The sequence below is a fragment of the Lissotriton helveticus genome, chromosome 5_1, assembly GCF_964261635.1.
Source record: "Lissotriton helveticus chromosome 5_1, aLisHel1.1, whole genome shotgun sequence".
Classification (NCBI taxonomy): Eukaryota; Metazoa; Chordata; class Amphibia; order Caudata; family Salamandridae; genus Lissotriton; species Lissotriton helveticus.
In genome coordinates, this window is record NC_136065.1 from 405,501,550 (window position 1) to 405,523,328 (window position 21,779).

Below are 21,779 nucleotides of genomic sequence, written 5' to 3' on the forward strand. Positions count from 1 at the left end.
AACTGATCTTTATTTTGCCCCACTCAGCACACTGGCAATGGATTGGGAGCGGTGTAGTTCCTATCGGACTTTAGTGAGCCCCGCTGGAACCGTCTCTCTTTAAGTTAAATATGGTGATACAGAATACAAGACCAAAGCATTCCTATTCAAGAACAACCGACAAGAATCTTAGTTTCGATGTTTACTCAAATAATTAAGGTACAGAAATCGATAGGTGGGCCAATAAAAGATATATACAAGCGTACAACTCAATCAAAAATAGAGCAAAGAACTCAGTAAAGTTCTAAAGAAAATCCAGCATAGATTTGCCTTCTAAGAGAAGGAAAAGGGTCTCCTTCTAACATGGAGAAACCACGCTCTTGTGTGTTGCTTCGGACAAAAGCTTTATACATGTACAACATTGCTACATGGTTCACATGCTCTTATCCAATAGAAAACAAGCAAAAGAGCAACAGTTGCAACAGAATACTTTCAGAGATGTTCTCACTATTCTACTACATGGCACTCTCGTGTTGTCATAAACAAACAAAGAGAGAGTAAGGGAGCAATTCGCAAAGGCGAAAGGAGTGTACTCCTGGTCCCCTAGGTCCAAAGTTTCCAAAAACATAAGAGGAGTACCATCAGAAACTGTTTAAAGAAAACAGTCTGACTGGGATGACTACAACAAGAAGAGAGTCCTTCTTTTGTTTAAAAACCCCTCACTCACCAACCTAGTTGGTGACATGCTTCATCATCGGGGTCCACCCTGATAGCCGAGTGCCATCAGGGTGTGCTGCGACACCTGAATTACAGTAGAGCGGGTATTCGTGTGTGAGAAGTGAGAAAAAAATAATGTTAAAAATTGTCCTGGTATACTTGTGTGAAAAATTTTTTTATTTGCAAGTTACTGAACAATATTAAAATCAAGTGTGTGGATACAATAAAGGTATATTAAGACCAAGTGTATCACTATGTGTGGGGTCTACATGTTTCAACCCGTTGAATGTGATTACCGGGTTTTCATCAGGACCAAAAATAGCAAAGTGGGTGGTCAGGACACACTAACGACCTGCCAGTCCTAAATTCCTTGAGGCTACCGACAAAAATCTGTCGTAGTCAAATCTTCACGCCCAATTGGGGGTGAGAAAAGCAAAAAGACCTGTGAAAGAAAAGGAAAAAGGTCACGAATATATATGTTACAAGCCTGTAACGTCGTGCCGTGCTGATTCTCACGTGTCTGCTTGCTTACTGTACATCCCATTCAGAAGATGTTACCAACGGTAGTGCTGTGTAAGACTACACATCATTCAATACGTAATGATGGTGTCCACACTTAATGTGAAATATATAAAGCCTGCCTGCGGCTGGAACACGCATACTATATCAATATCGACGTGCTCTGTGATCAATAAGCCGTTATTTCAACAGTCGACAGCACCCAATCGTTTAGATGTGCGTGGCTCGGCTCCTCACAGCAATAATAGCGTGAATCAAATAACGGCGTGAGACAATATTCACTTAGACATACATTCACAACCGACAAACATACATCAACCACACAGATGAAGTCCACATGGTAAATAGGGCTTACTCCTATTATGGGTCTTTCGGGCTTCACTGGGCAGAGGGAAGGAAAAACCACGTAATGTAACGTATTCTGTTGAGGAAAATAAAAGTTGTCTTAACACGAGGCTCGCGGTTGGTCAATAGATCCAGAGGCGGGCTAGGTGCAAAAAAGGCTGGTGTGAGGGGGGGGTTGGTTACTTACAGTTACTGCATGGTAAAAGTGCCGAGTACCTACTCGCCTCTCCGTGCCTCCCTGCTAAGGTTGAGATGCGCCCAATAACGTTAAGTAAGGACGGGCTGGTTTCCGGGGAGGGCGTGGTTGGACGCACGCGTGATGACGCGGTGCGTAATGCAGCGCAAGGAAAGAAGGACTATGCGTTGCGTTACCTAGCAACTCTGTTCTCCGTGTATGCAGAGGAAACGGAGAACGTTATTATGAACAGAATCATGGGAACGCTGGCAGTTAAAATTATTTAAAGGTCAAGGGACTGCTGCAGGTACCGTATTAAACAGCAGCAGTACCAAAGTGCCATAAACAGAATTCAACCGTATAAAGACCAAAGGTGGGAGGTGGGCATAATCTAATCTTAACGGTAGAATGTACAGAAGGCAGAGTGCTTACATTGTAGCAAACGTAAGGGACCTGGTGTGGTTCAAGGTATATTTGCTAATTCTAGCAAATAGAAGGAGCAAAGAAATAAAAATAAAAAATTATATAATGGGGAAGGGTAGGAGGTGCCTAGGTTGATTATCGGGGAGGTCAGAACATAGTTATGAGTACAGGGTATGCACGTAGATATTGTGCAAAGGTTAGTTTTCGGGGAGGTCAGAACATAGTTATGAGTACAGGGTATGCCCGTAGATATTGTGCAAGGGTTACATCAGAAATGGATAGTTTACATGACACTAGCCCACGGAATATTATCATTCAATCCTGTGACATGGGTGGAAAGCCTGTATATCCATCTTTGCTCTTTCTCAAACAGGCGTTTCTGCAGGTTCGGACCCGGAGTGATTTGTTCAATCACTGTCCATGTCATGTCGTTGGGCGTATGATTCTTTTCAAGGAAATGGTCTGTGAGTCTCGTTGCGTTTTTCTTGCAGCGGATGGTGCTGCGATGCTCACATATTCTCTGTTTGACCTTTCTTGTCGTCATCCCCACGTAACGTTTGTTGCAGATGCATTCTATCAAATATATAACGTTACAGCTGTTGCAATTTGTGTGGGATTGTTGTCTCCATATTTTGCCGATCTCAATATTCAGAGTTTTGGTGTCATTTGTTAGGTGGCACACGCTGCAATTGCCGCAGCGGAAATGTCCTGTGACATCTGGTAGACCCCAGATTCTTGTTAGTGAGTTACTGTTGGTTTGTTTTTTGATTTTTGGTCTTGTATTCACTAAGCTATCTCTCAGACTGGGTGATTTTTTGTAGGAAAATAAAGGCTTATCCCAGCAAAGATTGCCGGTTCGGAGAATAGACCAATGTTTGTTGATACTTTTAGAAACTTGGTTTGAGATAGCATTAAACGTGGTTACACAAGTAAGTGGGATTTCCTCTCCTCTTGGTGGTTTCTTCTCAAGGAGGGCTTCTCGGGGTTGATTTCTGGCACGTTTTTGGCACTTATTTATGATCTTTGTTGGATAACCTCGGACCTGTAGTTTTTCTGTTAGGTCAGATGCTTGTTTTTTGTAGTCATTGAGTTTGCTGCAGTTGCACCTAAGCCTCAAAAATTGTCCATATGGAAGATTTTCCCTGAGAGGGCGCAGATGAAAGCTCTCAAACTTGAGGAGGTTATTCTTGGCAGTGGGCTTATAGTGCGTTTTGGTTTCTAGTCGTTCATTCTCTTTTGTGATGATTACATCAAGGAACACTATTTCCTTGTCGTTGAAACAGTGGGTAAATTTCAGATTTTGATCGCACATATTGATCCAGGTGGTAAACTCGATCAGCTGATCTACTGGTCCTTGCCAAATGGCAAGGACATCGTCAATATAACGTTTCCAAAATTTCAAATTGTTTCTGAAGGGATTGTCATCATTTAGAATGTATTTGAGTTCGAAATTGTGGACATATAATCCCGCCACGCTAGGAGCAAAAACACTGCCCATTGACGTGCCTCCCGTCTGGAGGTACAGGGACCCCTCGAATTCAAAGAAATTGCGTTTTAATGCTAGTCTCGCACATTCAATGATGAAGGCTCTTGGAGTTTTGAATGTCCAGTTCATGTCCCCTAGGATTTTTTCCAGGACTGATAGTGTGTCATCTTGGGGTATGCTCGTGTAGAGACTCTCTATGTCGAAACTCAACAGGATCGTGTTCTCATCCACGTTGATTTCCTGGAGTAGACTCAATAGGCTTTTAGTGTCCTGTAGGTAGGTCGAAGTGGATTGCACAATAGTCTAAGAAAAAAGTCACAGAACCTGGATAGTGGTTCCAATAGGGAACCAATGCCTCTTGTTCTCTGCTTAGTCGTGCTTGGGGTTGAACTATTGCTACTATTGGATGGAAGATTTTCCCTGAGAGGTCGCAGATGAAAGCTCTCAAACTTGAGGAGGTTATTCTTGGCAGTGGGCTTATAATGCGTTTTGGTTTCTAGTCGTACATTCTCTTTTGTGATGATTACATCAAGGAACACTATTTCCTTGTCGTTGAAACAGTGGGTAAATTTCAGATTTTGATCGCACATATTGATCCAGGTGGTAAACTCGATCAGCTGATCTACTGGTCCTTGCCAAATGGCAAGGACATCGTCAATATAACGTTTCCAAAATTTCAAATTGTTTCTGAAGGGATTGTCATCATTTAGAATGTACTTGAGTTCGAAATTGTGGACATATAATCCCGCCACGCTAGGAGCAAAAACACTGCCCATTGACGTGCCCCCCGTCTGGAGGTACAGGGACCCCTCGAATTCAAAGAAATTGCGTTTTAATGCTAGTCTCGCACATGATTCCAATAGGGAACCAATGCCTCTTGTTCTCTGCTTAGTCGTGCTTGGGGTTGAACCATTGCTACTATTGGATGAGATGCTAGAGGCATCAGAGTCTGAAGCGGGTTTATCTGCTGGCACGAAATCGGGATCAGAGTATGGATAGGTCTTTACAAAGGAAAACCTTTTCAAGTCTTTTTGGAATTTGGTCACTTTTTATTGTGTAAGGTTTTCCTTATATTCGTTCACCTCTTTGTTTATTTCATCTAGTCTCTTTTTGTACCCCGAGATGCTGGTCTTTATATAAGATTCCGTTTTCTGAATCTCAATAAGAATCCTGTTTCTTTTCATTTCGGAAAGTTTTTCCCAATCTCCTGTCTGGGAAATAGTCTGGGGGCGGTCTAGTGGTAATGGACATGAGCACATATCGTGAAGAATGCCAACGACTACTGAGTGACATCAGATCCTCGAATCGGACCCTACCAGTGTTCTTCAATCTGAAATCAAGGAACTAGTGGAATCGGCTGAAACAATGGGAAAGATTTCTAAACAAAAGGCTGATTACCTGTGTGATACCGATGGCAAAATACCGTATTTTTACACCTTACCTAAAATGCACAAGGGGAGACTACCACCACCAGGACGCCCCATTGTTTCAGGCATTGGTTCCCTATTGGAACCACTATCCAGGTTCTGTGACTTTTTTCTTAAGACTATTGTGCAATCCACATCGACCTACCTACAGGACACTAAAAGCCTATTGAGTCTACTCCAGGAAATCAACGTGGATGAGAACACGATCCTGTTGAGTTTCAACATAGAGAGTCTCTACACGAGCATACCCCAAGATGACACACTATCAGTCCTGGAAAAAATCCTAGGGGACATGAACTGGACATTCAAAACTCCAAGAGCCTTCATCATTGAATGTGTGAAACTAGCATTAAAACGCAATTTCTTTGAATTCGAGGGGTCCCTGTACCTCCAGACGGGGGCCACGTCAATGGGCAGTGTTTTTGCTCCTAGCGTTGCGGGATTATATGTCCACAATTTCGAACTCAAGTACATTCTAAATGATGACAATCCCTTCAGAAACAATTTGAAATTTTGGAAACGTTATATTGACGATGTCCTTGCCATTTGGCAAGGACCAGTAGATCAGCTGATCGAGTTTTCCGCCTGGATCAATATGTGCGATCAAAATCTGAAATTTACCCACTGTTTCAACGACAAGGAAATAGTGTTCCTTGATGTAATCATCACAAAAGAGAATGACCGACTAGAAACCAAAACGCACTATAAGCCCACTGCCAAGAATAACCTCCTCAAGTTTGAGAGCTTTCATCCGCGCCCTCTCAGGGAAAATCTTCCATATGGACAATTTTTGAGGCTTAGGCGCAACTGCAGCAAACTCAATGACTACAAAAAACAAGCATCTGACCTAACAGAAAAACTACAGGTCCGAGGTTATCCAACAAAGATCATAAATAAGTGCCAAAAACGTGCCAGAAATCAACCCCGAGAAGCCCTCCTTGAGAAGAAACCACCAAGAGGAGAGGAAATCCCACTCACTTGTGTAACCACGTTTAATGCTATCTCAAACCAAGTTTCTAAAAGTATCAACAAACATTGGTCTATTCTCCGAACCGGCAATCTTTGCTGGGATAAGCCTTTATTTTCCTACAAAAAATCACCCAGTCTGAGAGATAGCTTAGTGAATACAAGACCAAAAATCAAAAAACAAACCAACAGTAACTCACTAACAAGAATCTGGGGTCTACCAGATGTCACAGGACATTTCCGCTGCGGCAATTGCAGCGTGTGCCACCTAACAAATGACACCAAAACTCTGAATATTGAGATCGGCAAAATATGGAGACAACAATCCCACACAAATTGCAACAGCTGTAACGTTATATATTTGATAGAATGCATCTGCAACAAACGTTACGTGGGGATGACAACAAGAAAGGTCAAACAGAGAATATGTGAGCATCGCAGCACCATCCGCTGCAAGAAAAACGCAACGAGACTCACAGATCATTTCCTTGAAAAGAATCATACGCCCAACGACATGACATGGACAGTGATTGAACAAATCACTCCGGGTCCGAACCTGCAGAAACGCCTGTTTGAGAAAGAGCAAAGATGGATATACAGGCTTTCCACCCATGTCACAGGATTAAATGATAATATTCCGTGGGCTAGTGTCATGTAAACTATCCATTTCTGATTTAACCCTTGCACAATATCTACGGGCATACCCTGTACTCATAACTATGTTCTGACCTCCCCGAAAACTAACCTTTGCACAATATCTACGTGCATACCCTGTACTCATAACTATGTTCTGACCTCCCCGATAATCAACCTAGGCACCTCCTACCCTTCCCCATTATATTTTATTTTATTTTTATTTTTTTGCTCCTTCTATTTGCTAGAATTAGCAAATATACCTTGAACCACACCAGGTCCCTTACGTTTGCTACAATGTAAGCACTCTGCCTTCTGTACATTCTACCGTTAAGATTAGATTATGCCCACCTCCCACCTTTGGTCTTTATACGGTTGAATTCTGTTTATGGCACTTAGGTACTGCTGCTGTTTAATACGGTACCTGCAGCAGTCCCTTGACCTTTAAATAATTTTAACTGCCAGCGTTCCCATGATTCTGTTCATAATAACGTTCTCCGTTTCCTCTGCATACACGGAGAACAGAGTTGCTAGGTAACGCAACGCATAGTCCTTCTTTCCTTGCGCTGCATTACGCACCGCGTCATCACGCGTGCGTCCAACCACGCCCTCCCCGGAAACCAGCCCGTCCTTAGTAACGTTATCGGGTGCATCTCAACCTTAGCGGGGAGGCACGGAGAGGCGAGTAGGTACTCGGCACTTTTACCATGCAGTAACTGTAAGTAACCAACCCCCCCCTCACACCAGCCTTTCTTGCACCTAGCCCGCCTCTGGATCTATTGACCAACCGCGAGCCTCGTGTTAAGACGACTTTTATTTTCCTCAACAGAATACGTTACATTATGTGGTTTTTTCTTCCCTCTGCCCCGTGAAGCCCGAAAGACCCATAATAGGAGTAAGCCCTATTTACCATGTGGACTTCATCTGTGTGGTTGATGTATGTTTGTCGGTTGTGAATGTATGTCTAAGTGAATATTGTCTCACGCCGTTATTTGATTCACGCTATTATTGCTGTGAGGAGCCGAGCCACACACATCTAAACGATTGGGTGCTGTCGACTGTTGAAATAACGGATTATTGATCACAGGGCACGCCGATATTGATATAGTATGCGTGTTCCAGCCGCAGGCAGGCTTTATATATTTCACATTAAGTGTGGACACCATCATTACGTATTGAATGATGTGTAGTCTTACACAGCACTACCGTTGGTAATATCTTCTGAATGGGATGTACAGTAAGCAAGCAGACACGTGAGAATCAGCACGGCACGACGTTACAGGCTTGTAACATATATATTCGTGACCTTTTTCCTTTTCTTTCACAGGTCTTTTTGCTTTTCTCACCCCCACTTGGGCGTGAAGATTTGACTACGACAGATTTTTGTCGGTAGCCTCAAGGAATTTAGGACTGGCAGGTCGTTAGTGTGTCCTGACCACCCACTTTCCTATTTTTGGTCCTGATGAAAACCCGGTAATCACATTCAACGGGTTGAAACATGTAGACCCCACACATAGTGATACACTTGGTCTTAATATACCTTTATTGTATCCACACACTTGATTTTAATATTGTTCAGTAACTTGCAAATAAAAAAAAAAATTCACACAAGTATACCAGGACAATTTTTAACATTATTTTTTTCTCACTTCTCACACACGAATACCCGCTCCACTGTAATTCAGGTGTCGCAGCACACCCTGATGGCACTCGGCTATCAGGGTGGACCCCGATGATGAAGCATGTCACCAACTAGGTTGGTGAGTGAGGGGTTTTTAAACAAAAGAAGGACTCTCTTCTTGTTGTAGTCATCCCAGTCAGACTGTTTTCTTTAAACAGTTTCTGATGGTACTCTCGTGTTGTCCACATCTATTCTCAGGGCATGAAATATTACATAATATGTTATTCAGCCTGGGACAGTCGCTCTGCCCTTCAGAAAGTACACTCTGTTTGCTTAGCTAGAACAAATCGCTCACTCATCTAGTGAAGCCTACTATTGCTTTATTGAATCAGCTGTTAAATTCACATGTTAGCAGGCAGCATCGTAGTGAAAATGGACGACAAGGCCTAAGTTATCCTTAGTTTCACTAAATTCGAACATTCTTACTCTCTATGCATTTAATTTCAAACAATCTGCTTACTCTCTATGCATTTAATTTCAAACAATCTGCTTACTCTCTATGCATTTAATTTCAAACAATCTGCTCTCACAGGGCTCTCTAAATATAGTGGCCAATCTTCCGCTAATTGCCATGTGAACATAGCCTCTTCTGAATTAGTTGCCAGTAGGTTGCACATCAAATTCTAAATTAGCTCCTTAGTGCTGTCACTTTCTTTCTATTTATTGAATTGTTATACTTACTATGGGATCAAAATACTGCAAGATATCCATGGCATGCTTAAGAAAGGCAATTGATAATGAAGGAACTGACTTAGGAGATGTGCTCCAGGATATATATTGTGCTCGCCAGCTTTAATCTTTCTAGAAAATACAAGTATCTGTAGGTGAACAGGGTCAATTGGGTTCTAGTAAATTCTTAAAATAGTGCCTTCAATCAGATTGACTGGAATTAAGTGATTCTCCATTTCCTACATGTTCTTTATAATTATTGATTTATGGAACTATCCAGATAAGCAACCATATTCTGCATATGCCAATTTCAGCACACAAAAAATGTTTCCAGCTTAAGCGAATCAAAAGTTAGAAAAAATTCAATATTTTACTGCACAGAGGCAGACCCTTTGTAGAGATTAACTTATCATTTCAATTTTTTTTCAGTTCAGGACTTTATTCCGTGATTAGAAACTGCCATACAAGTACATACAATTATATAACAATTCAAGCAGTATAATTTGTAAACAATAATATCCTTTAAGATATCATCACATACCATATACAATTATAAGCCCTATACAGAATCTGACACAACACGCTTTATAAAATAAATAGCTTTTAAAATAAAAAGTGCTGCACTCAAACACACACATTGATAATTTAGTGCAAGCAGAAATGTCAGTGCATCTTTACAGTTTCTTATATTATGCATAATAAAAAGGGATTTCAAATATTGACATCGAACTCCTTATACAATTTACAGTGCTTTGCTTACTCATTCCATCACAGGAACAAGTGGTTTTGTCTGAGATATAAGCATTCATCTTCGGGAATGCAACCAAATGATGCACCATACCACATCTAAGTCTAGTTAGGACAAACCGATGTTGGTTACTTTTAACACACTTTAAATACTCCGGACACCCCTCCCTTTCCTCCAAGGACATATACATATCAACCGTCATTTTCTTTGTCTCTACACAAAGTCTAGCTTCAGACTTATGCAGAAAAAAAGTGGCCTTAATGTGACTCTTGGTTATGGCTCCTCCCCTACTGCCAAATTAAACATAGAGTTAAACATGGAAACTATATAAGCCATCCATGGAATGTGAATAGCATAATCCAGTTTTAAACAATCAATGATAATCAGTTTGGGAAAGATTAACTTGTCATCCTTCATTTGAAGATTGATATATTTAGGTGGTAAATTGTCAAATAAGATGCAAGGTTTGTCCAAAGAGTATGAAAGTGTGTCAAAATGACAAAATAGCAAAATAATACTACCATACAAAGGGCCCCATTAGTATGGCGGGCGGATCGCCCCGCCAGGCGGCGGTAGCCACCGCCGGCCTGGCGGGGGTCGATCCGCCCGCCATCCGTGCCGGAATGACCCCCACCCCTTCGCTTTTCTGCCCGGTCGACATGTGGACCGGGCGGAAAAGGGTTCTATATGGTGGCGGTGTCTATCAGACACCGCCAGCCATATTAGAATGGGCATTTTACAAAGGCATGCGGAGTCTGCTTTGCGGGCCCGCCAGGGACTCCGGGGAGGTGTGGGGTGCACATGGGGGTACCTATGGTAGCCCCCAGCAGTTCCATGCACAACATGGCAGGCACCACGCAGTGCCTGCCAAGTTGTGCATGGAAGTGCACAGCATGCCTTCCTGGCATTGTGGCGGGCGGTGCTGAGTGCACCGCCCGCCACAATGTCAGGAATGCTGGCTGTGGCGGGCGCATCCTAATTGCAGGCACGGGACCCCCCCTTATGGCAGGTGGTCACTTTCTACGAATGGGATAGCGGGCGGACAAAGTCTGCCCGTCATCCTAATGGGCCACAAAGTGCTGTATTATTCCATGTAAATTGCCATTCCTTGCCGCAGAATTTGATCCTCCGTTGCTGTATAATTCCTGAGGCCTTGCGTGTAGAGATATTGTGAGAAGGCACTTTGAAGGTCCGTATATTTCTTATGAAATGTAAAGTTGAAGCCTTGAATTTTAAAAAATAGTGTCAAATGCTGGTAAGTCACAAAAAGTAACAAGAGTTGCGGTATGGTTTAGGCATTTCATCTGATTGAAAGGACCCCTGTGAGTTCAGTCGAAGAAAGAATGTTCATTAACAACAACATTGGAATTGCAGACATGTTTGGAGAGTACCAGAGGAGGCCAAACAAAATCCTACATAAAGGCATAGTAGCCATTAGTGATCTGGCTGAAGTTAGCATTTGGCAGCAAAAATACACAAAAAATGGATTGGTGGTCAGGCGATGCGTTCCTTTATCTGATGGATTGCCTCTGAGGCAGGCAAAGTAGTGCATTGGCAGGCAGGTTTGTCCCTCGACAGACAGTGTGATTGTGGGGGTGGTTGAGAGTACCCCAGGCAAGAAGGATATCCTTCGAACAGGGAGACTTCCTGTGGTCGACAGAGTAAATCTTGGGCGTGTAAGCTGTACTTCCAGAGATAGCATAAGGTTTTGGCAAAGTGGGTAATTACCCAGGGCCCCTCCTTCCAAGGGCCCCTGAGAAACAACTTTCTCTCTGGCTCACTTCTTTGTTTTTTGTTTTTCAACAATTTACATAGAATTCAATAATATTTGGCAACACAGGACTAGGATTAGCAGAAAATGGAATGGGTAATAAGAGGCTTATTTACAAGGCCCTTGCGCCGCTTGCGAGTCACTTTTTGTGATGCACCAGCAGCGCATTTTGTTGCCCTATATTTACAAGGACACGTAAAACCACCCTGCTTGGCTTTTCACGTCCTTATAAATATGAGCCCTTTTCAAGCAGAACTTTGCGTGAATGAGGTGTGTTATGGATGTTGCTGTGGGTGTTCCCACGCAACACTGATGGCTTCTGTCGCATTCCCAGATTTACAACCTTTCATAAACCTGGGAATGCGTCAGAATGCTACGCCTCCCCACAGCTGCAGCACAGATAGAAAGAGGAAATCACCTCTTGTGATTGTTTTTGTGCAGGAAGTTGTCCTTTCCTGCACAAAAACAATCTCCCCTGAAATGCAGACACCTTGCACCATGGTGTAAGGGTGCCTGCGTTGACACATGGCACCCAATAGTGCACCAGTGCAGGGGAAAGCACAGGGATGCAACGTATTATTGTAAATAGGTCACATCCCTGTGTTTTGAAAGTGACTCAGTGCGGTGCCGCCAAATGGCTTGCGGTGCCACGCTGAGTCACTTTCTTGTAGATAAGGCCCTCAAATTCTAAGTTCTTCCGAACATGGGGCCCAAAATATGTATTGCCCAGGGCCCTGAAAATCCTTAACATGACATTGAGTACATCAAATAGAAAGAATTTTCTGCAGGCCAGCAGAGTGACAGCTTGTTAGACATGATTCCCGCACTGGCAGATTTGCCTATGTACAGCCAGAGCGTGCGACTGGTACTCAAAATGCCCCCCAGTGCACTCTTTTTACCATGTACTCAAGAGATTTTTAAAGGAGTGTGCTTTATTTTTCAGAGCTCCACACATTGTGGCAAAATGAGGAGAAAGCTGCTGTTTCTTCGGGCAAGATCTATGACATCTGGCATAGAAGACACGACTACTGGCTGTTGGCTGGCATTGTCACGTATCCTTTTACCAAGGAAAAAATACAATGTTCTTTTTTTCTGGTACAGGCTGTCTAGAAAAACATGTCAGAAAGTTCTTGCAATCACTATTAGAAGACGTTGTGGTGGCTACAGTTGGTGCCACAAACAGTGTACAATATTGTATTCAATGCATTGTATTCTATGTTGTTTCTGTCAATTTGCATGTTGCTTCCATGGTGTTCAGGGACAGTATGGCAAAGAAGCATCCAAGGACATTCTAAGGGTGCTCCCTTACTGTTGAAGGGGGGCAAGACAGAATGTGGACAGGTGGCAGGCGCCACGGAGGGAACTGATGAGTATTTCTAGTTAACAGCACCTGTCCACTGCTACACATTTCACCTTCAACCATGTCCCCTTGGTGGGAAATAGTGTAACAAGCTTCGGTTTGGAAAATTCTACAGACTTACTCTACATAAAGCAAGTATTTGACCTGTTTTAGAAACAACATCTGTAAACAGCATCGAAAGCAACTTTTCTTTGTGTTTTGTATACAGCAAGAAAGTGGCACGAGGAACATTAGAGGGTATATATGAGCCCCAGAATATTCTATGCATTTTTATTTTTTGTGTTGACCTTATCAAGCGGTCGGCACTTAGTCTTTCTTTCTACATCATCACAGAAAGGTAACGACATAATTTGGCATTCTGCTCTTACATGAATAGATGTGAAACATTTTCTTGGAGCCCTGGGGCAGTCAGCGGTTATTGCGCAGTGTCTTTACTGGTGCTGTTATTTACTCCTGCCATAACACCCAGGGGCCGCTGGCATGCATTAGCACTGGTGAGGCGGGCAGGCAACTAAGTGGTGGATGGGTGGTTAGTTGTGTGCATGCAGGTAGGGCAAGTGGAAAATAATAAAGAATAAAGTCACTTACCTTGCCTGCTGCACGTCCAATGTCCTTCTAGGTCCCTCATCTGTCAGCTCCGCGGTCACAAGCCTCCTGGAAATTCCACTTACCTATCCTGCCACTACTGTCACCAGCATAAGAGCAGCACCAGGATTGGATGGTGTGCTTGGTCTCCACCGAGCTGTCTAAGAAAGCTGAGTGGAGAGCTGTAAAGCGCGCATGTCACATTGGCTGTCTCAAGAGAGCCATCAAAACTGACGTGTACTTTGAAGGGTCCATTTTGCTCCTCCAATCCTCTATGCTGGCAATTGGCAGCAGAGGAGAATATGCCCCCATTTACCCCGGCTGGGGGTTGCTGCGTGCTAAACATGAAAAATAAAACGAAGAAACCGCTGCTGTAACACTGCAAACAATACATGTGTGTTCCAAGGTGTACCCATTGGGTGCTTGACTCTTCGGCCCTAGTTGAGCTAAGCTTACTCCAGAGGTGAAAGGGGTTATGAACTCAGATAATGCAGTAAATACCATTTAATAAGTTTCCTGATAGTGTTATACCTTAAAATTAGAATAAAGTTTTAATTTGCAAGTAAATAAAATTAGCAACTAAGAATTTGATACACAAGTAAACCAGAAGGTGCTGGCAACTTTTCACACTAACGCCAAACATTTGTGTAGCATTTACATGCTTGTCTACAAATGTAACCCCATCGAAGGGAACTTTAAATGGCTCTGAAATCGTGAAGATTAGCTCCAGCCAAAAGGGCAAAACCCCAATTAGCATTCACATTTAGAAACCGCCAGGTCCCTCTGGGACTTGTATAATGCAGATATGGGACTTACAATGGCTGATGTAGGCTCCTCAGTGATGAAGGGCTCTGCAACTCCATGACCTCATGACCTCGGGGGTACTTATCAGTGATCTTTGTCCTGATGACAAGCAGTCTGAGCCTCCCGGATCTCTTGTCTCCTCAGCGGTCTTGTTTCCTTGAATTTTTCTCAATTCATTTCTTCAGTCAGAGTGGCATTATGGCTAGGTAGGGCTTTTAGAGTCGTGGGCCGTAGGCCCACATACTTGAGAAATAATGAGAGACACGGGGTATACGGTTACTAAAACTGGCCACGTGCACTCGGGTCCTTTTATTGGCAGGGTCACCTGATTGGTGAGGCCTGTGTTGGATGGGTGTGGGTTGGGTGTATGGGCCAGCCCTCGCGGGAGAGGATGGTTAACTGGTGCCTCCTGAGACACTAGAACGTGTCCAGCAAGGCCCTGTATTGGATAGACCGTTGTTCATCTTACAGCCAAGTACTACATACAGCTCTTTTCAGTGGCTGGCAGGAACGATTGTAGTTGTAGTTTATTCTGGGATGCAGCCATCAGGGGGCGCTCCATACCAATATGAATGTTCTCGATACATTTCCAAATATTCAACCAACAACAGTGCTCAATCGTGATCTTAAACATAATCGTTCAAAGTGCGGGCAACCCGGCAACGCCGATCTGACTTGCTTGCATCTTTTATTTTGTTTGTAATTCTTTTTAGCAGTTTATATAGCGCGGACTTGAGCCAACGTCATTAGAGCGCTTTACATGAGCACGAGATTACATTACAGAAGGCAAGATTTTTTTTCCAGGCATTTTGAGGCCTGACTAAATATTTATAAAAGCCAACTGGGGTGAAAAAATCAAAAGCAGAAAAATTACTGCTTTTTATATACAATGTATGTATGAGAGAAAGAAATGAATTTTTGATGATTCGGTGAACTTTTGCGATGTAAAATACCCTATCATGCATTGAAATGTCAGCACACCATAGGAGGTGGAATGATACATCAAGTAGCCAGTCGCATGCAATGAAAGAGTAAATATTGCTCTTCACTGAGCCAAAGCCAACTTTCTGTATACAGATTGGTAACATTAAATCTTACTGACGGCTAGTCTGACTCTCAAGCTAGATCTACAAAGGTTTTGTAGTGTAACAGGAAGTTCTCTGAACCATTACTTCATGTATAATCCTCGTCGTCATAATTCTTACTTTTGACGCAGTACCGCCTCCGACAGGGTTCTCATACCCAAACCAGTGAGCAACTGAAAGTAAGCGCGTGGGGCACAAAATAGTCCCATCCGCCCAACTCACTTCTTGTTTTTCGTCCTGTCCGTCTGATTCTGGGGTTGCATTGCATTCAAGCTATCATTTGGATGAAGTGTTTGTGGAATTGTAAAAGATGAGTTACTCTCATTTAAGTTAAGTAATAACTTTATTTAAACGGAGCGCCGGGGTAACACTTCTGCTCTGTGTGGAGAGGTCGGCGCCAATGACCTGAGATGGCCGCCTTCCGTCTCCGTGTGACGTGTTTCCTGTTCCGCCCATCGGAACACTAGTGCGCTAACGCAAGTGCGTTACCACATATCTCCCCCCTTTACACACAATAAACAAACGGAAACAAAGTTCTTACTTCCAGTCCATGTTAAAGTCTTTGAATCTCTCCGGTGTCTTCACTTCTCTCCCCACTCTGGTTCTCACCTTCATCGTTCCCTCTCTGCACTCCTGTTCCATGCTCTCTTTACCTTGAGTACCACTCTTGCCAGTCATGTCCTCGTCCTTCTCTCCATTCCTTTCGCTTCTCTGTCCTTCTCGCTCTCCTGCGCCATTTTCATCCTCGGCTACTTACTGCTGTCCTTCTTCCACTTCCTCGTTCCTTCCTCTGCTACTTTCTTCTTCTCCATCTCTTTCGACATTCCCTGGACCATCTTCCGCGTCGCCTTCCTCTTTGATTGTCCTGCTGCACTTGGCCATCCTGTCTTGTGACCATACCTTTCCGTCGCTCAGCAAAGCCGATCGGTCGTACGGTTCCAAGACTTGTAATGGCGGTGAGAACTTGCTCTCACCCTTCTTCTTGTGGACTGCTAGTTTGACTCTTACCCAGTCCCCTTTCTCCAGCTCCGCTTTCTTTACTTTGTGGTTCTTGTTGAAGTGAGTCGTATAGATCTCCTGCGCTCTTTCCAGGTTCCTTTTCACTACTGCCGGAGACCATCTGCTCTGTATCACCAACTTCCTCCACGCCTGATTGTCCTTGGTGAACGCTTCTCTCCCCCTCAAAATCTTGAACGGGCTGTACCCGGTGCTGCCCGGGGTGATCCTGTATGCCCAAACCATCTTTTCCAGCTCCTTCTCCCAATCTAGACCGTCGTTGATGGCCGCTTGGATGGTTCCCATGATCACGCGGTTGAACCGCTCCACTTGGCCATTCCCAGCGGGATGGTAAATGGGTGGGTGTTTCACTTCTATCCCATTCCTTTCGGTGAAGGTTGTCCATCTTGTCGAAGTGAATTGAGGGCCGTTGTCGCTAATGATGATCTTTGGAATGCCCTCTCTCAGGAATGTGGACTGTAGGAAGTTCACTACCGCTTCCGTGTCCATGTGTTCCCTTACTTCGATTTCTGGCCATTTGGAGAATTTGTCCACCAGCGCTACTACATATTTCGGTGTCCCTGCTTTGTTTAGGACTGGTCCTAAAATGTCTACTGATAGCATTTCCCACGGGCCATCCGGTATGGGGAATTTCCCCAGGGGTGGTCTGATTAGGTTTTGAGATTTGTCTGCTTTAGCGCAAGATTCGCACTGTCTCACGTGCCTTTCTATCTGCGCATCGACAGCCGGCCACCAGTAAGCTTGTCTGGCAAGGGCTTTGGTTTTGGTGATGCCCTGGTGTCCTTCATGCAGTAAGCCCATCAGATGTTCCAGTACTCCTTTGGGTGGTATCACCTTGTCTCCTCTCAATAGGAAGATAGAATCCTCGGCCAGCGATAGTTCCTCTCTGACCTCCCAGTACCTTCGGAGCTCTTCTCTTAGGTGTCTCTTTTCTGGCCACCCGTGGACTACATACCCCTTGATGGCTTCTAGGTCAACATCCTCTTTGTATGCTTCTTCCCACTCTCGCATACTTATCGCATTCTCTGCCTCCTGGATCGTGGCGACCACATAGCCTGCCCATTCCTGTTCTTCTTGGTCACTCCCCGCCTCCATGGCAGCCGCCCTGCTGAGGAAGTCCGCCACTTTGTTTTGTGGCCCCGGGATGTGTTCCACATCGTAGAGGAAGTCTAGCAGGCGCAGAGTCATCTTTGCGATCCTAGGTGTGGCATGCGCATGGCCACTTGATGTCAGCACTCGGACTAAGGGTTTGTGATCCGTTTTTACTAAGAATCGCGCTCCCCATAGATACTGGCGGAATCTCTCCATGGCCCACACCACTGCCAGCATCTCCTTCTCCACCACGCTGAACTTCTCTTCGTTGGGGGCTAGGGACCTGGATGCGAAGCTGACTGTGTGCAACTCTCCCTTCTCAGCACGTTGCATTAAGACTGCCCCCAGTCCTCGGTCACTTGCGTCTGTCGTGAGGATTGTCTCTGCCTGGGGATCGAATCCTTTGAGCGGGATGGTGGCGCTCATCTCCTTCTTTAACGTCTCAAACTCCACTTGTTCTGCCTGACCCCACTGGAATTTGTTCCTCTCTTTGAGCAGCTGTCGTAGGTGGTGCGTCTTGGAAGCAAATTTTGGCACGAACTTGCTGTAGTATTCGGCCATTCCTAAGAATGACCGAACGTCCTCCTTTTTGCACGGGGTGGGTGCGTCTTGAATGGCCTTCATGTTGGCGGTTTTGGGCCTGATTCCTTCTTCACTTATTTCGTGGCCTAAATAAGTGACTGATTTCACTCCCAATCTGCATTTCGACCATTCTGCTGTCAGTCCGTTGTCCTGTAGGATCTTGAATACTTTGTGGAGCTTCTCATTGTGGTCGTGCATGGACTTCCCCATGACTAGGATATCATCCTGAAAGAATTGAACGTCGACCACTCCTCTCAGCAATTTGTGCATCATCTTTTGGAAGACTGCGGCCGCCAAAGCTAGGCCAAATGGCATCCTTAAGAATTCATAACAGCCGAATGGTGTGATGAAGGAGGTGAGGTGCGTACAGGAGGGGTGTAGTTTGACCTGATGGTATGCCGATGACAGGTCCACTGTCGAAAACCATTTGATGTTCTTGGTCTTCGACAACATCTCGTTTATGCGTGGCAGGGGGAACTTGTCAACCAGTATGTTTTTGTTTAATTCCCTCAGGTCCACACATAGCCTGACCTTGCCGTTGGGTTTTTGAGCTACCACCAAGGGGGAAAGCCACTCTGCACTTTCTATGGCTCTGATCACCCCTTCCTTCTCGAGTCTGTCCAACTCTTGTTGTACTGCCTCTCTGCTCCTAAACGGGATGTTTCTCACTTTGTGCACTACCGGCGTTGCTCCTTCCTTTAGCTTGATTAGGTGTTTGTATTTCGCCAGCTCCCCTATTTGGCCATTGAATACTCTTGGGTACGCCCTCCTCCATGACTCCACCTCGTCTCTTTTCTCCATGTCCATGAGTAGGATTTTTTCGATACCCCCTGGATTCAGCTGGATCCCTAAGGCTCCTTGGTCCTTCCAGCTCAGGACTGAGGGGCCTTTCTCTGCTACGTACAGTTTGCACACGGCTTGGCGGTCTCTGAACTCGAACGACAGGGGACAATACCCCAACATTGGGATCTTCTGCCCAGTGTACGTGACAGGACGCAAGTCTATAGGACGTAGTTTCTCTCCATGCGTGGACGCAAACTTTTCTTCCCATACCTTCCTCTGGATTATCGAGATGGGGGCTCCGCTGTCCGCTATCATTTCTAACGGTATGCCTCCGATGTGCATGTCTAATCGGGGCTTGTCGTTGCCTGAGTCGTCCATCTCCAATACTTGGACATCAATGTACAGTATTTCCTCTTGGTCATCAGTTCCTTCCGACTCATTGGTATCATCTTGCTGTTCTCGGTCAACGAACTTCACTGTTGCTCCTTTCGGTTTCCGGCGGCATACTTTCTCGTAATGGCCAAATATTCCACAAAACGAGCACTTTGCTCGGAACGCCGGGCACGCCTTATCATTTCCCAGATGATTGGCACTCCCACATCTGTAGCAGCTCAGACGTCCTCCCTTAGCTCCCCTCTGGTCAGGGGGATATGTGGACTTCTGCCTTCTAAGGTTGCGATTCCATCTTCACACCATTGGGACAGCTTATTGATCACTTTTTGCAAAAATTCGTCCAGACTTGGCGTAGTTATGTTAAGGACACTACCCATTTCCTGAATTTGTTTCAAGAAGTACAGAGTAATTACAATTCGGACTGGTTGATGTGCACTATTGATGTAACATCATTATACACATCTATTCCTCTCAAAGATGGTGTAGAAGCTAGCGAGTGGGCATTGCTACAATTGCCTGATCAGGAAGTCAACAAAATTTTCATCTTGGAACTACTGATATTTTGTCTCCAACATAGTTACCTGTCTTGGCAAGATAGATTCTATCTCCAAGTAAGCGGTACCTCAATGGGGTTTTCTGGCGCGCCAGCGTACGCCAACACCTTCATGGCACAATTTGAGGATACGCACATTTTCAAACAGGAAATCTGGGCAACGAATTTAGCCTTCTATATCAGATTCATAGATGATATATTCCTGGTTTGGAAAAGCTCACAAGATCTATTGGAACAGCTTATAGGTGAACTCAACAACAAGCATGAAAGAATTAAATTTACCCATGAGATCAGTCCACAACAAATTCATTACTTGGATGTTTTGATAACCCAGAAAGAAGACAGATTGGAAACAGCAGTGTACACAAAACCTACTGACAGGAACAATTTATTGCTGTACTCGAGTTTTCACCCTCCATCATTGAAGAACAACCTCCCGTATTCACAATTGCTTAGAGTTAAACGGATAACCTCCAATCCGGTGGATGTGCAAGGAGCCTTAAAACAGCAATTGGAGAGATTTAGACAAAGAGGCTATCCTGAAAAAGTTTTGGAAACAGCCTTAAGTAAAACTGGAACTAAACCTCGTGATGAGTTACTCACAAGTAAACCCAAAGAGAAGACAAATAGACACGTGTTTGTGTCTAAATACTCATCGAGATCCCAAGCAATCAAGCAGATCATAAAATCTAGATGGGAATTGTTAAGACAAGAGCCGGATTTCAAGGGACTTTTTGATGAAGAGCCTTTATTCGCATACACAAGAAGTAAGAACCTCAAAGAAATCTTGAAAACCACAGTTTCTGAAAACCAACCCCAGTTCAATGGAATGCGGAAATGTTACAATTGTGTACATTGCAACAATGTAATAACAGGGAATACCATCAACCACCCGCAATCGGGGAAAAGCATTTCATTGAGATACAACGGAGATTGCAACAGTTCAAACGTAATCTATACCATCAGATGCCCATGTGGTCTGCTTTATGTAGGCAAAACCTCAAGAAAAATTAAAATACGCATCTCCGAACACAAAAGCACATTCAGAACAAAATCTACCAAGTCCTTTTTTGCTACTCATTGGTTAGAACACCAACACACCAACGCACAGCTAAGGTTTACTATTCTTGAAATTATTCCAACAAAACAAGATCACAATCATCAAATACACTTAGCACAGAGAGAGGCCTGGTGGACAAAATTTCTACAGACTATGGCTCCAAGTGGGCTTAATGACAGGATTGAGTTGCAATGCTTTCTATAGATACGAGTCTCTCAACATAGTTATCTGTGATGTTTTGCATTACTAGTCTTGAAAGACAAAATCTCTACAGACTAGGGCTACAAGAGAACTCATTGATAGGACAGAGTCACAATGTTCCTATAGAAGTGTTGATATTAAACACAGTTACCTGTTTTACTATTTACTCCTAGGTAATGTTTCCTTGACAAACGGTAGATCTGACCTCTCTTGTGGTAGATCAGTAACACAAGGTTTCATATAGGCATATTACTGTGAAAAAATGTTCAATGATCTTTTTTGTACTAACCATGTGCTCTAGTGATCTGACATAACAACAATTTATCTATTGAAGTGAATGATAATCACGAATGGTTTAGAATGGCTTTTACTCATGACAGAAGAACAACAAAATGTTTGTCATATAAATTATAGTTGAACAATGTACATTCATGCTAATGTCACCAAAACAGTGTTTTCGACTTTATACAACAATAATTCATACGTTGTTGAGTTTCTTTTTAAATGCTGGACTCTTAACCAGGTCAAATTAGATTCATGTTTTCACCATCCATACATGAACATTTAGGTGCAAACACAGTCTTTATTGCCACCCGCACTTCATTTTATCGAGGACAGTGCCCGATCATCCAAGTTTTTTTGATCCATTCGACATGGAAGGTGACTTTCAGTGCCATCATTCTGAACTAATAGAGGAAACGCGGGTATATAAGATCGATCGTCAC

General features: G+C 43.9%; 1 protein-coding gene across 1 annotated transcript in view; it reads left to right on the forward strand.

Annotated features, from left to right (window-relative positions):
- Nucleotides 1-21,779, forward strand: part of CHD5 (chromodomain helicase DNA binding protein 5) — a 1,012,157-nt gene that overhangs the window by 854,589 nt on the left and 135,789 nt on the right. The window contains exon 36 of the mRNA XM_078640953.1: nucleotides 12,483-12,591. Coding sequence (XP_078497079.1) covers nucleotides 12,483-12,591 — 109 coding nt within the window. The remainder of the gene's footprint in view (nucleotides 1-12,482; nucleotides 12,592-21,779) is intronic.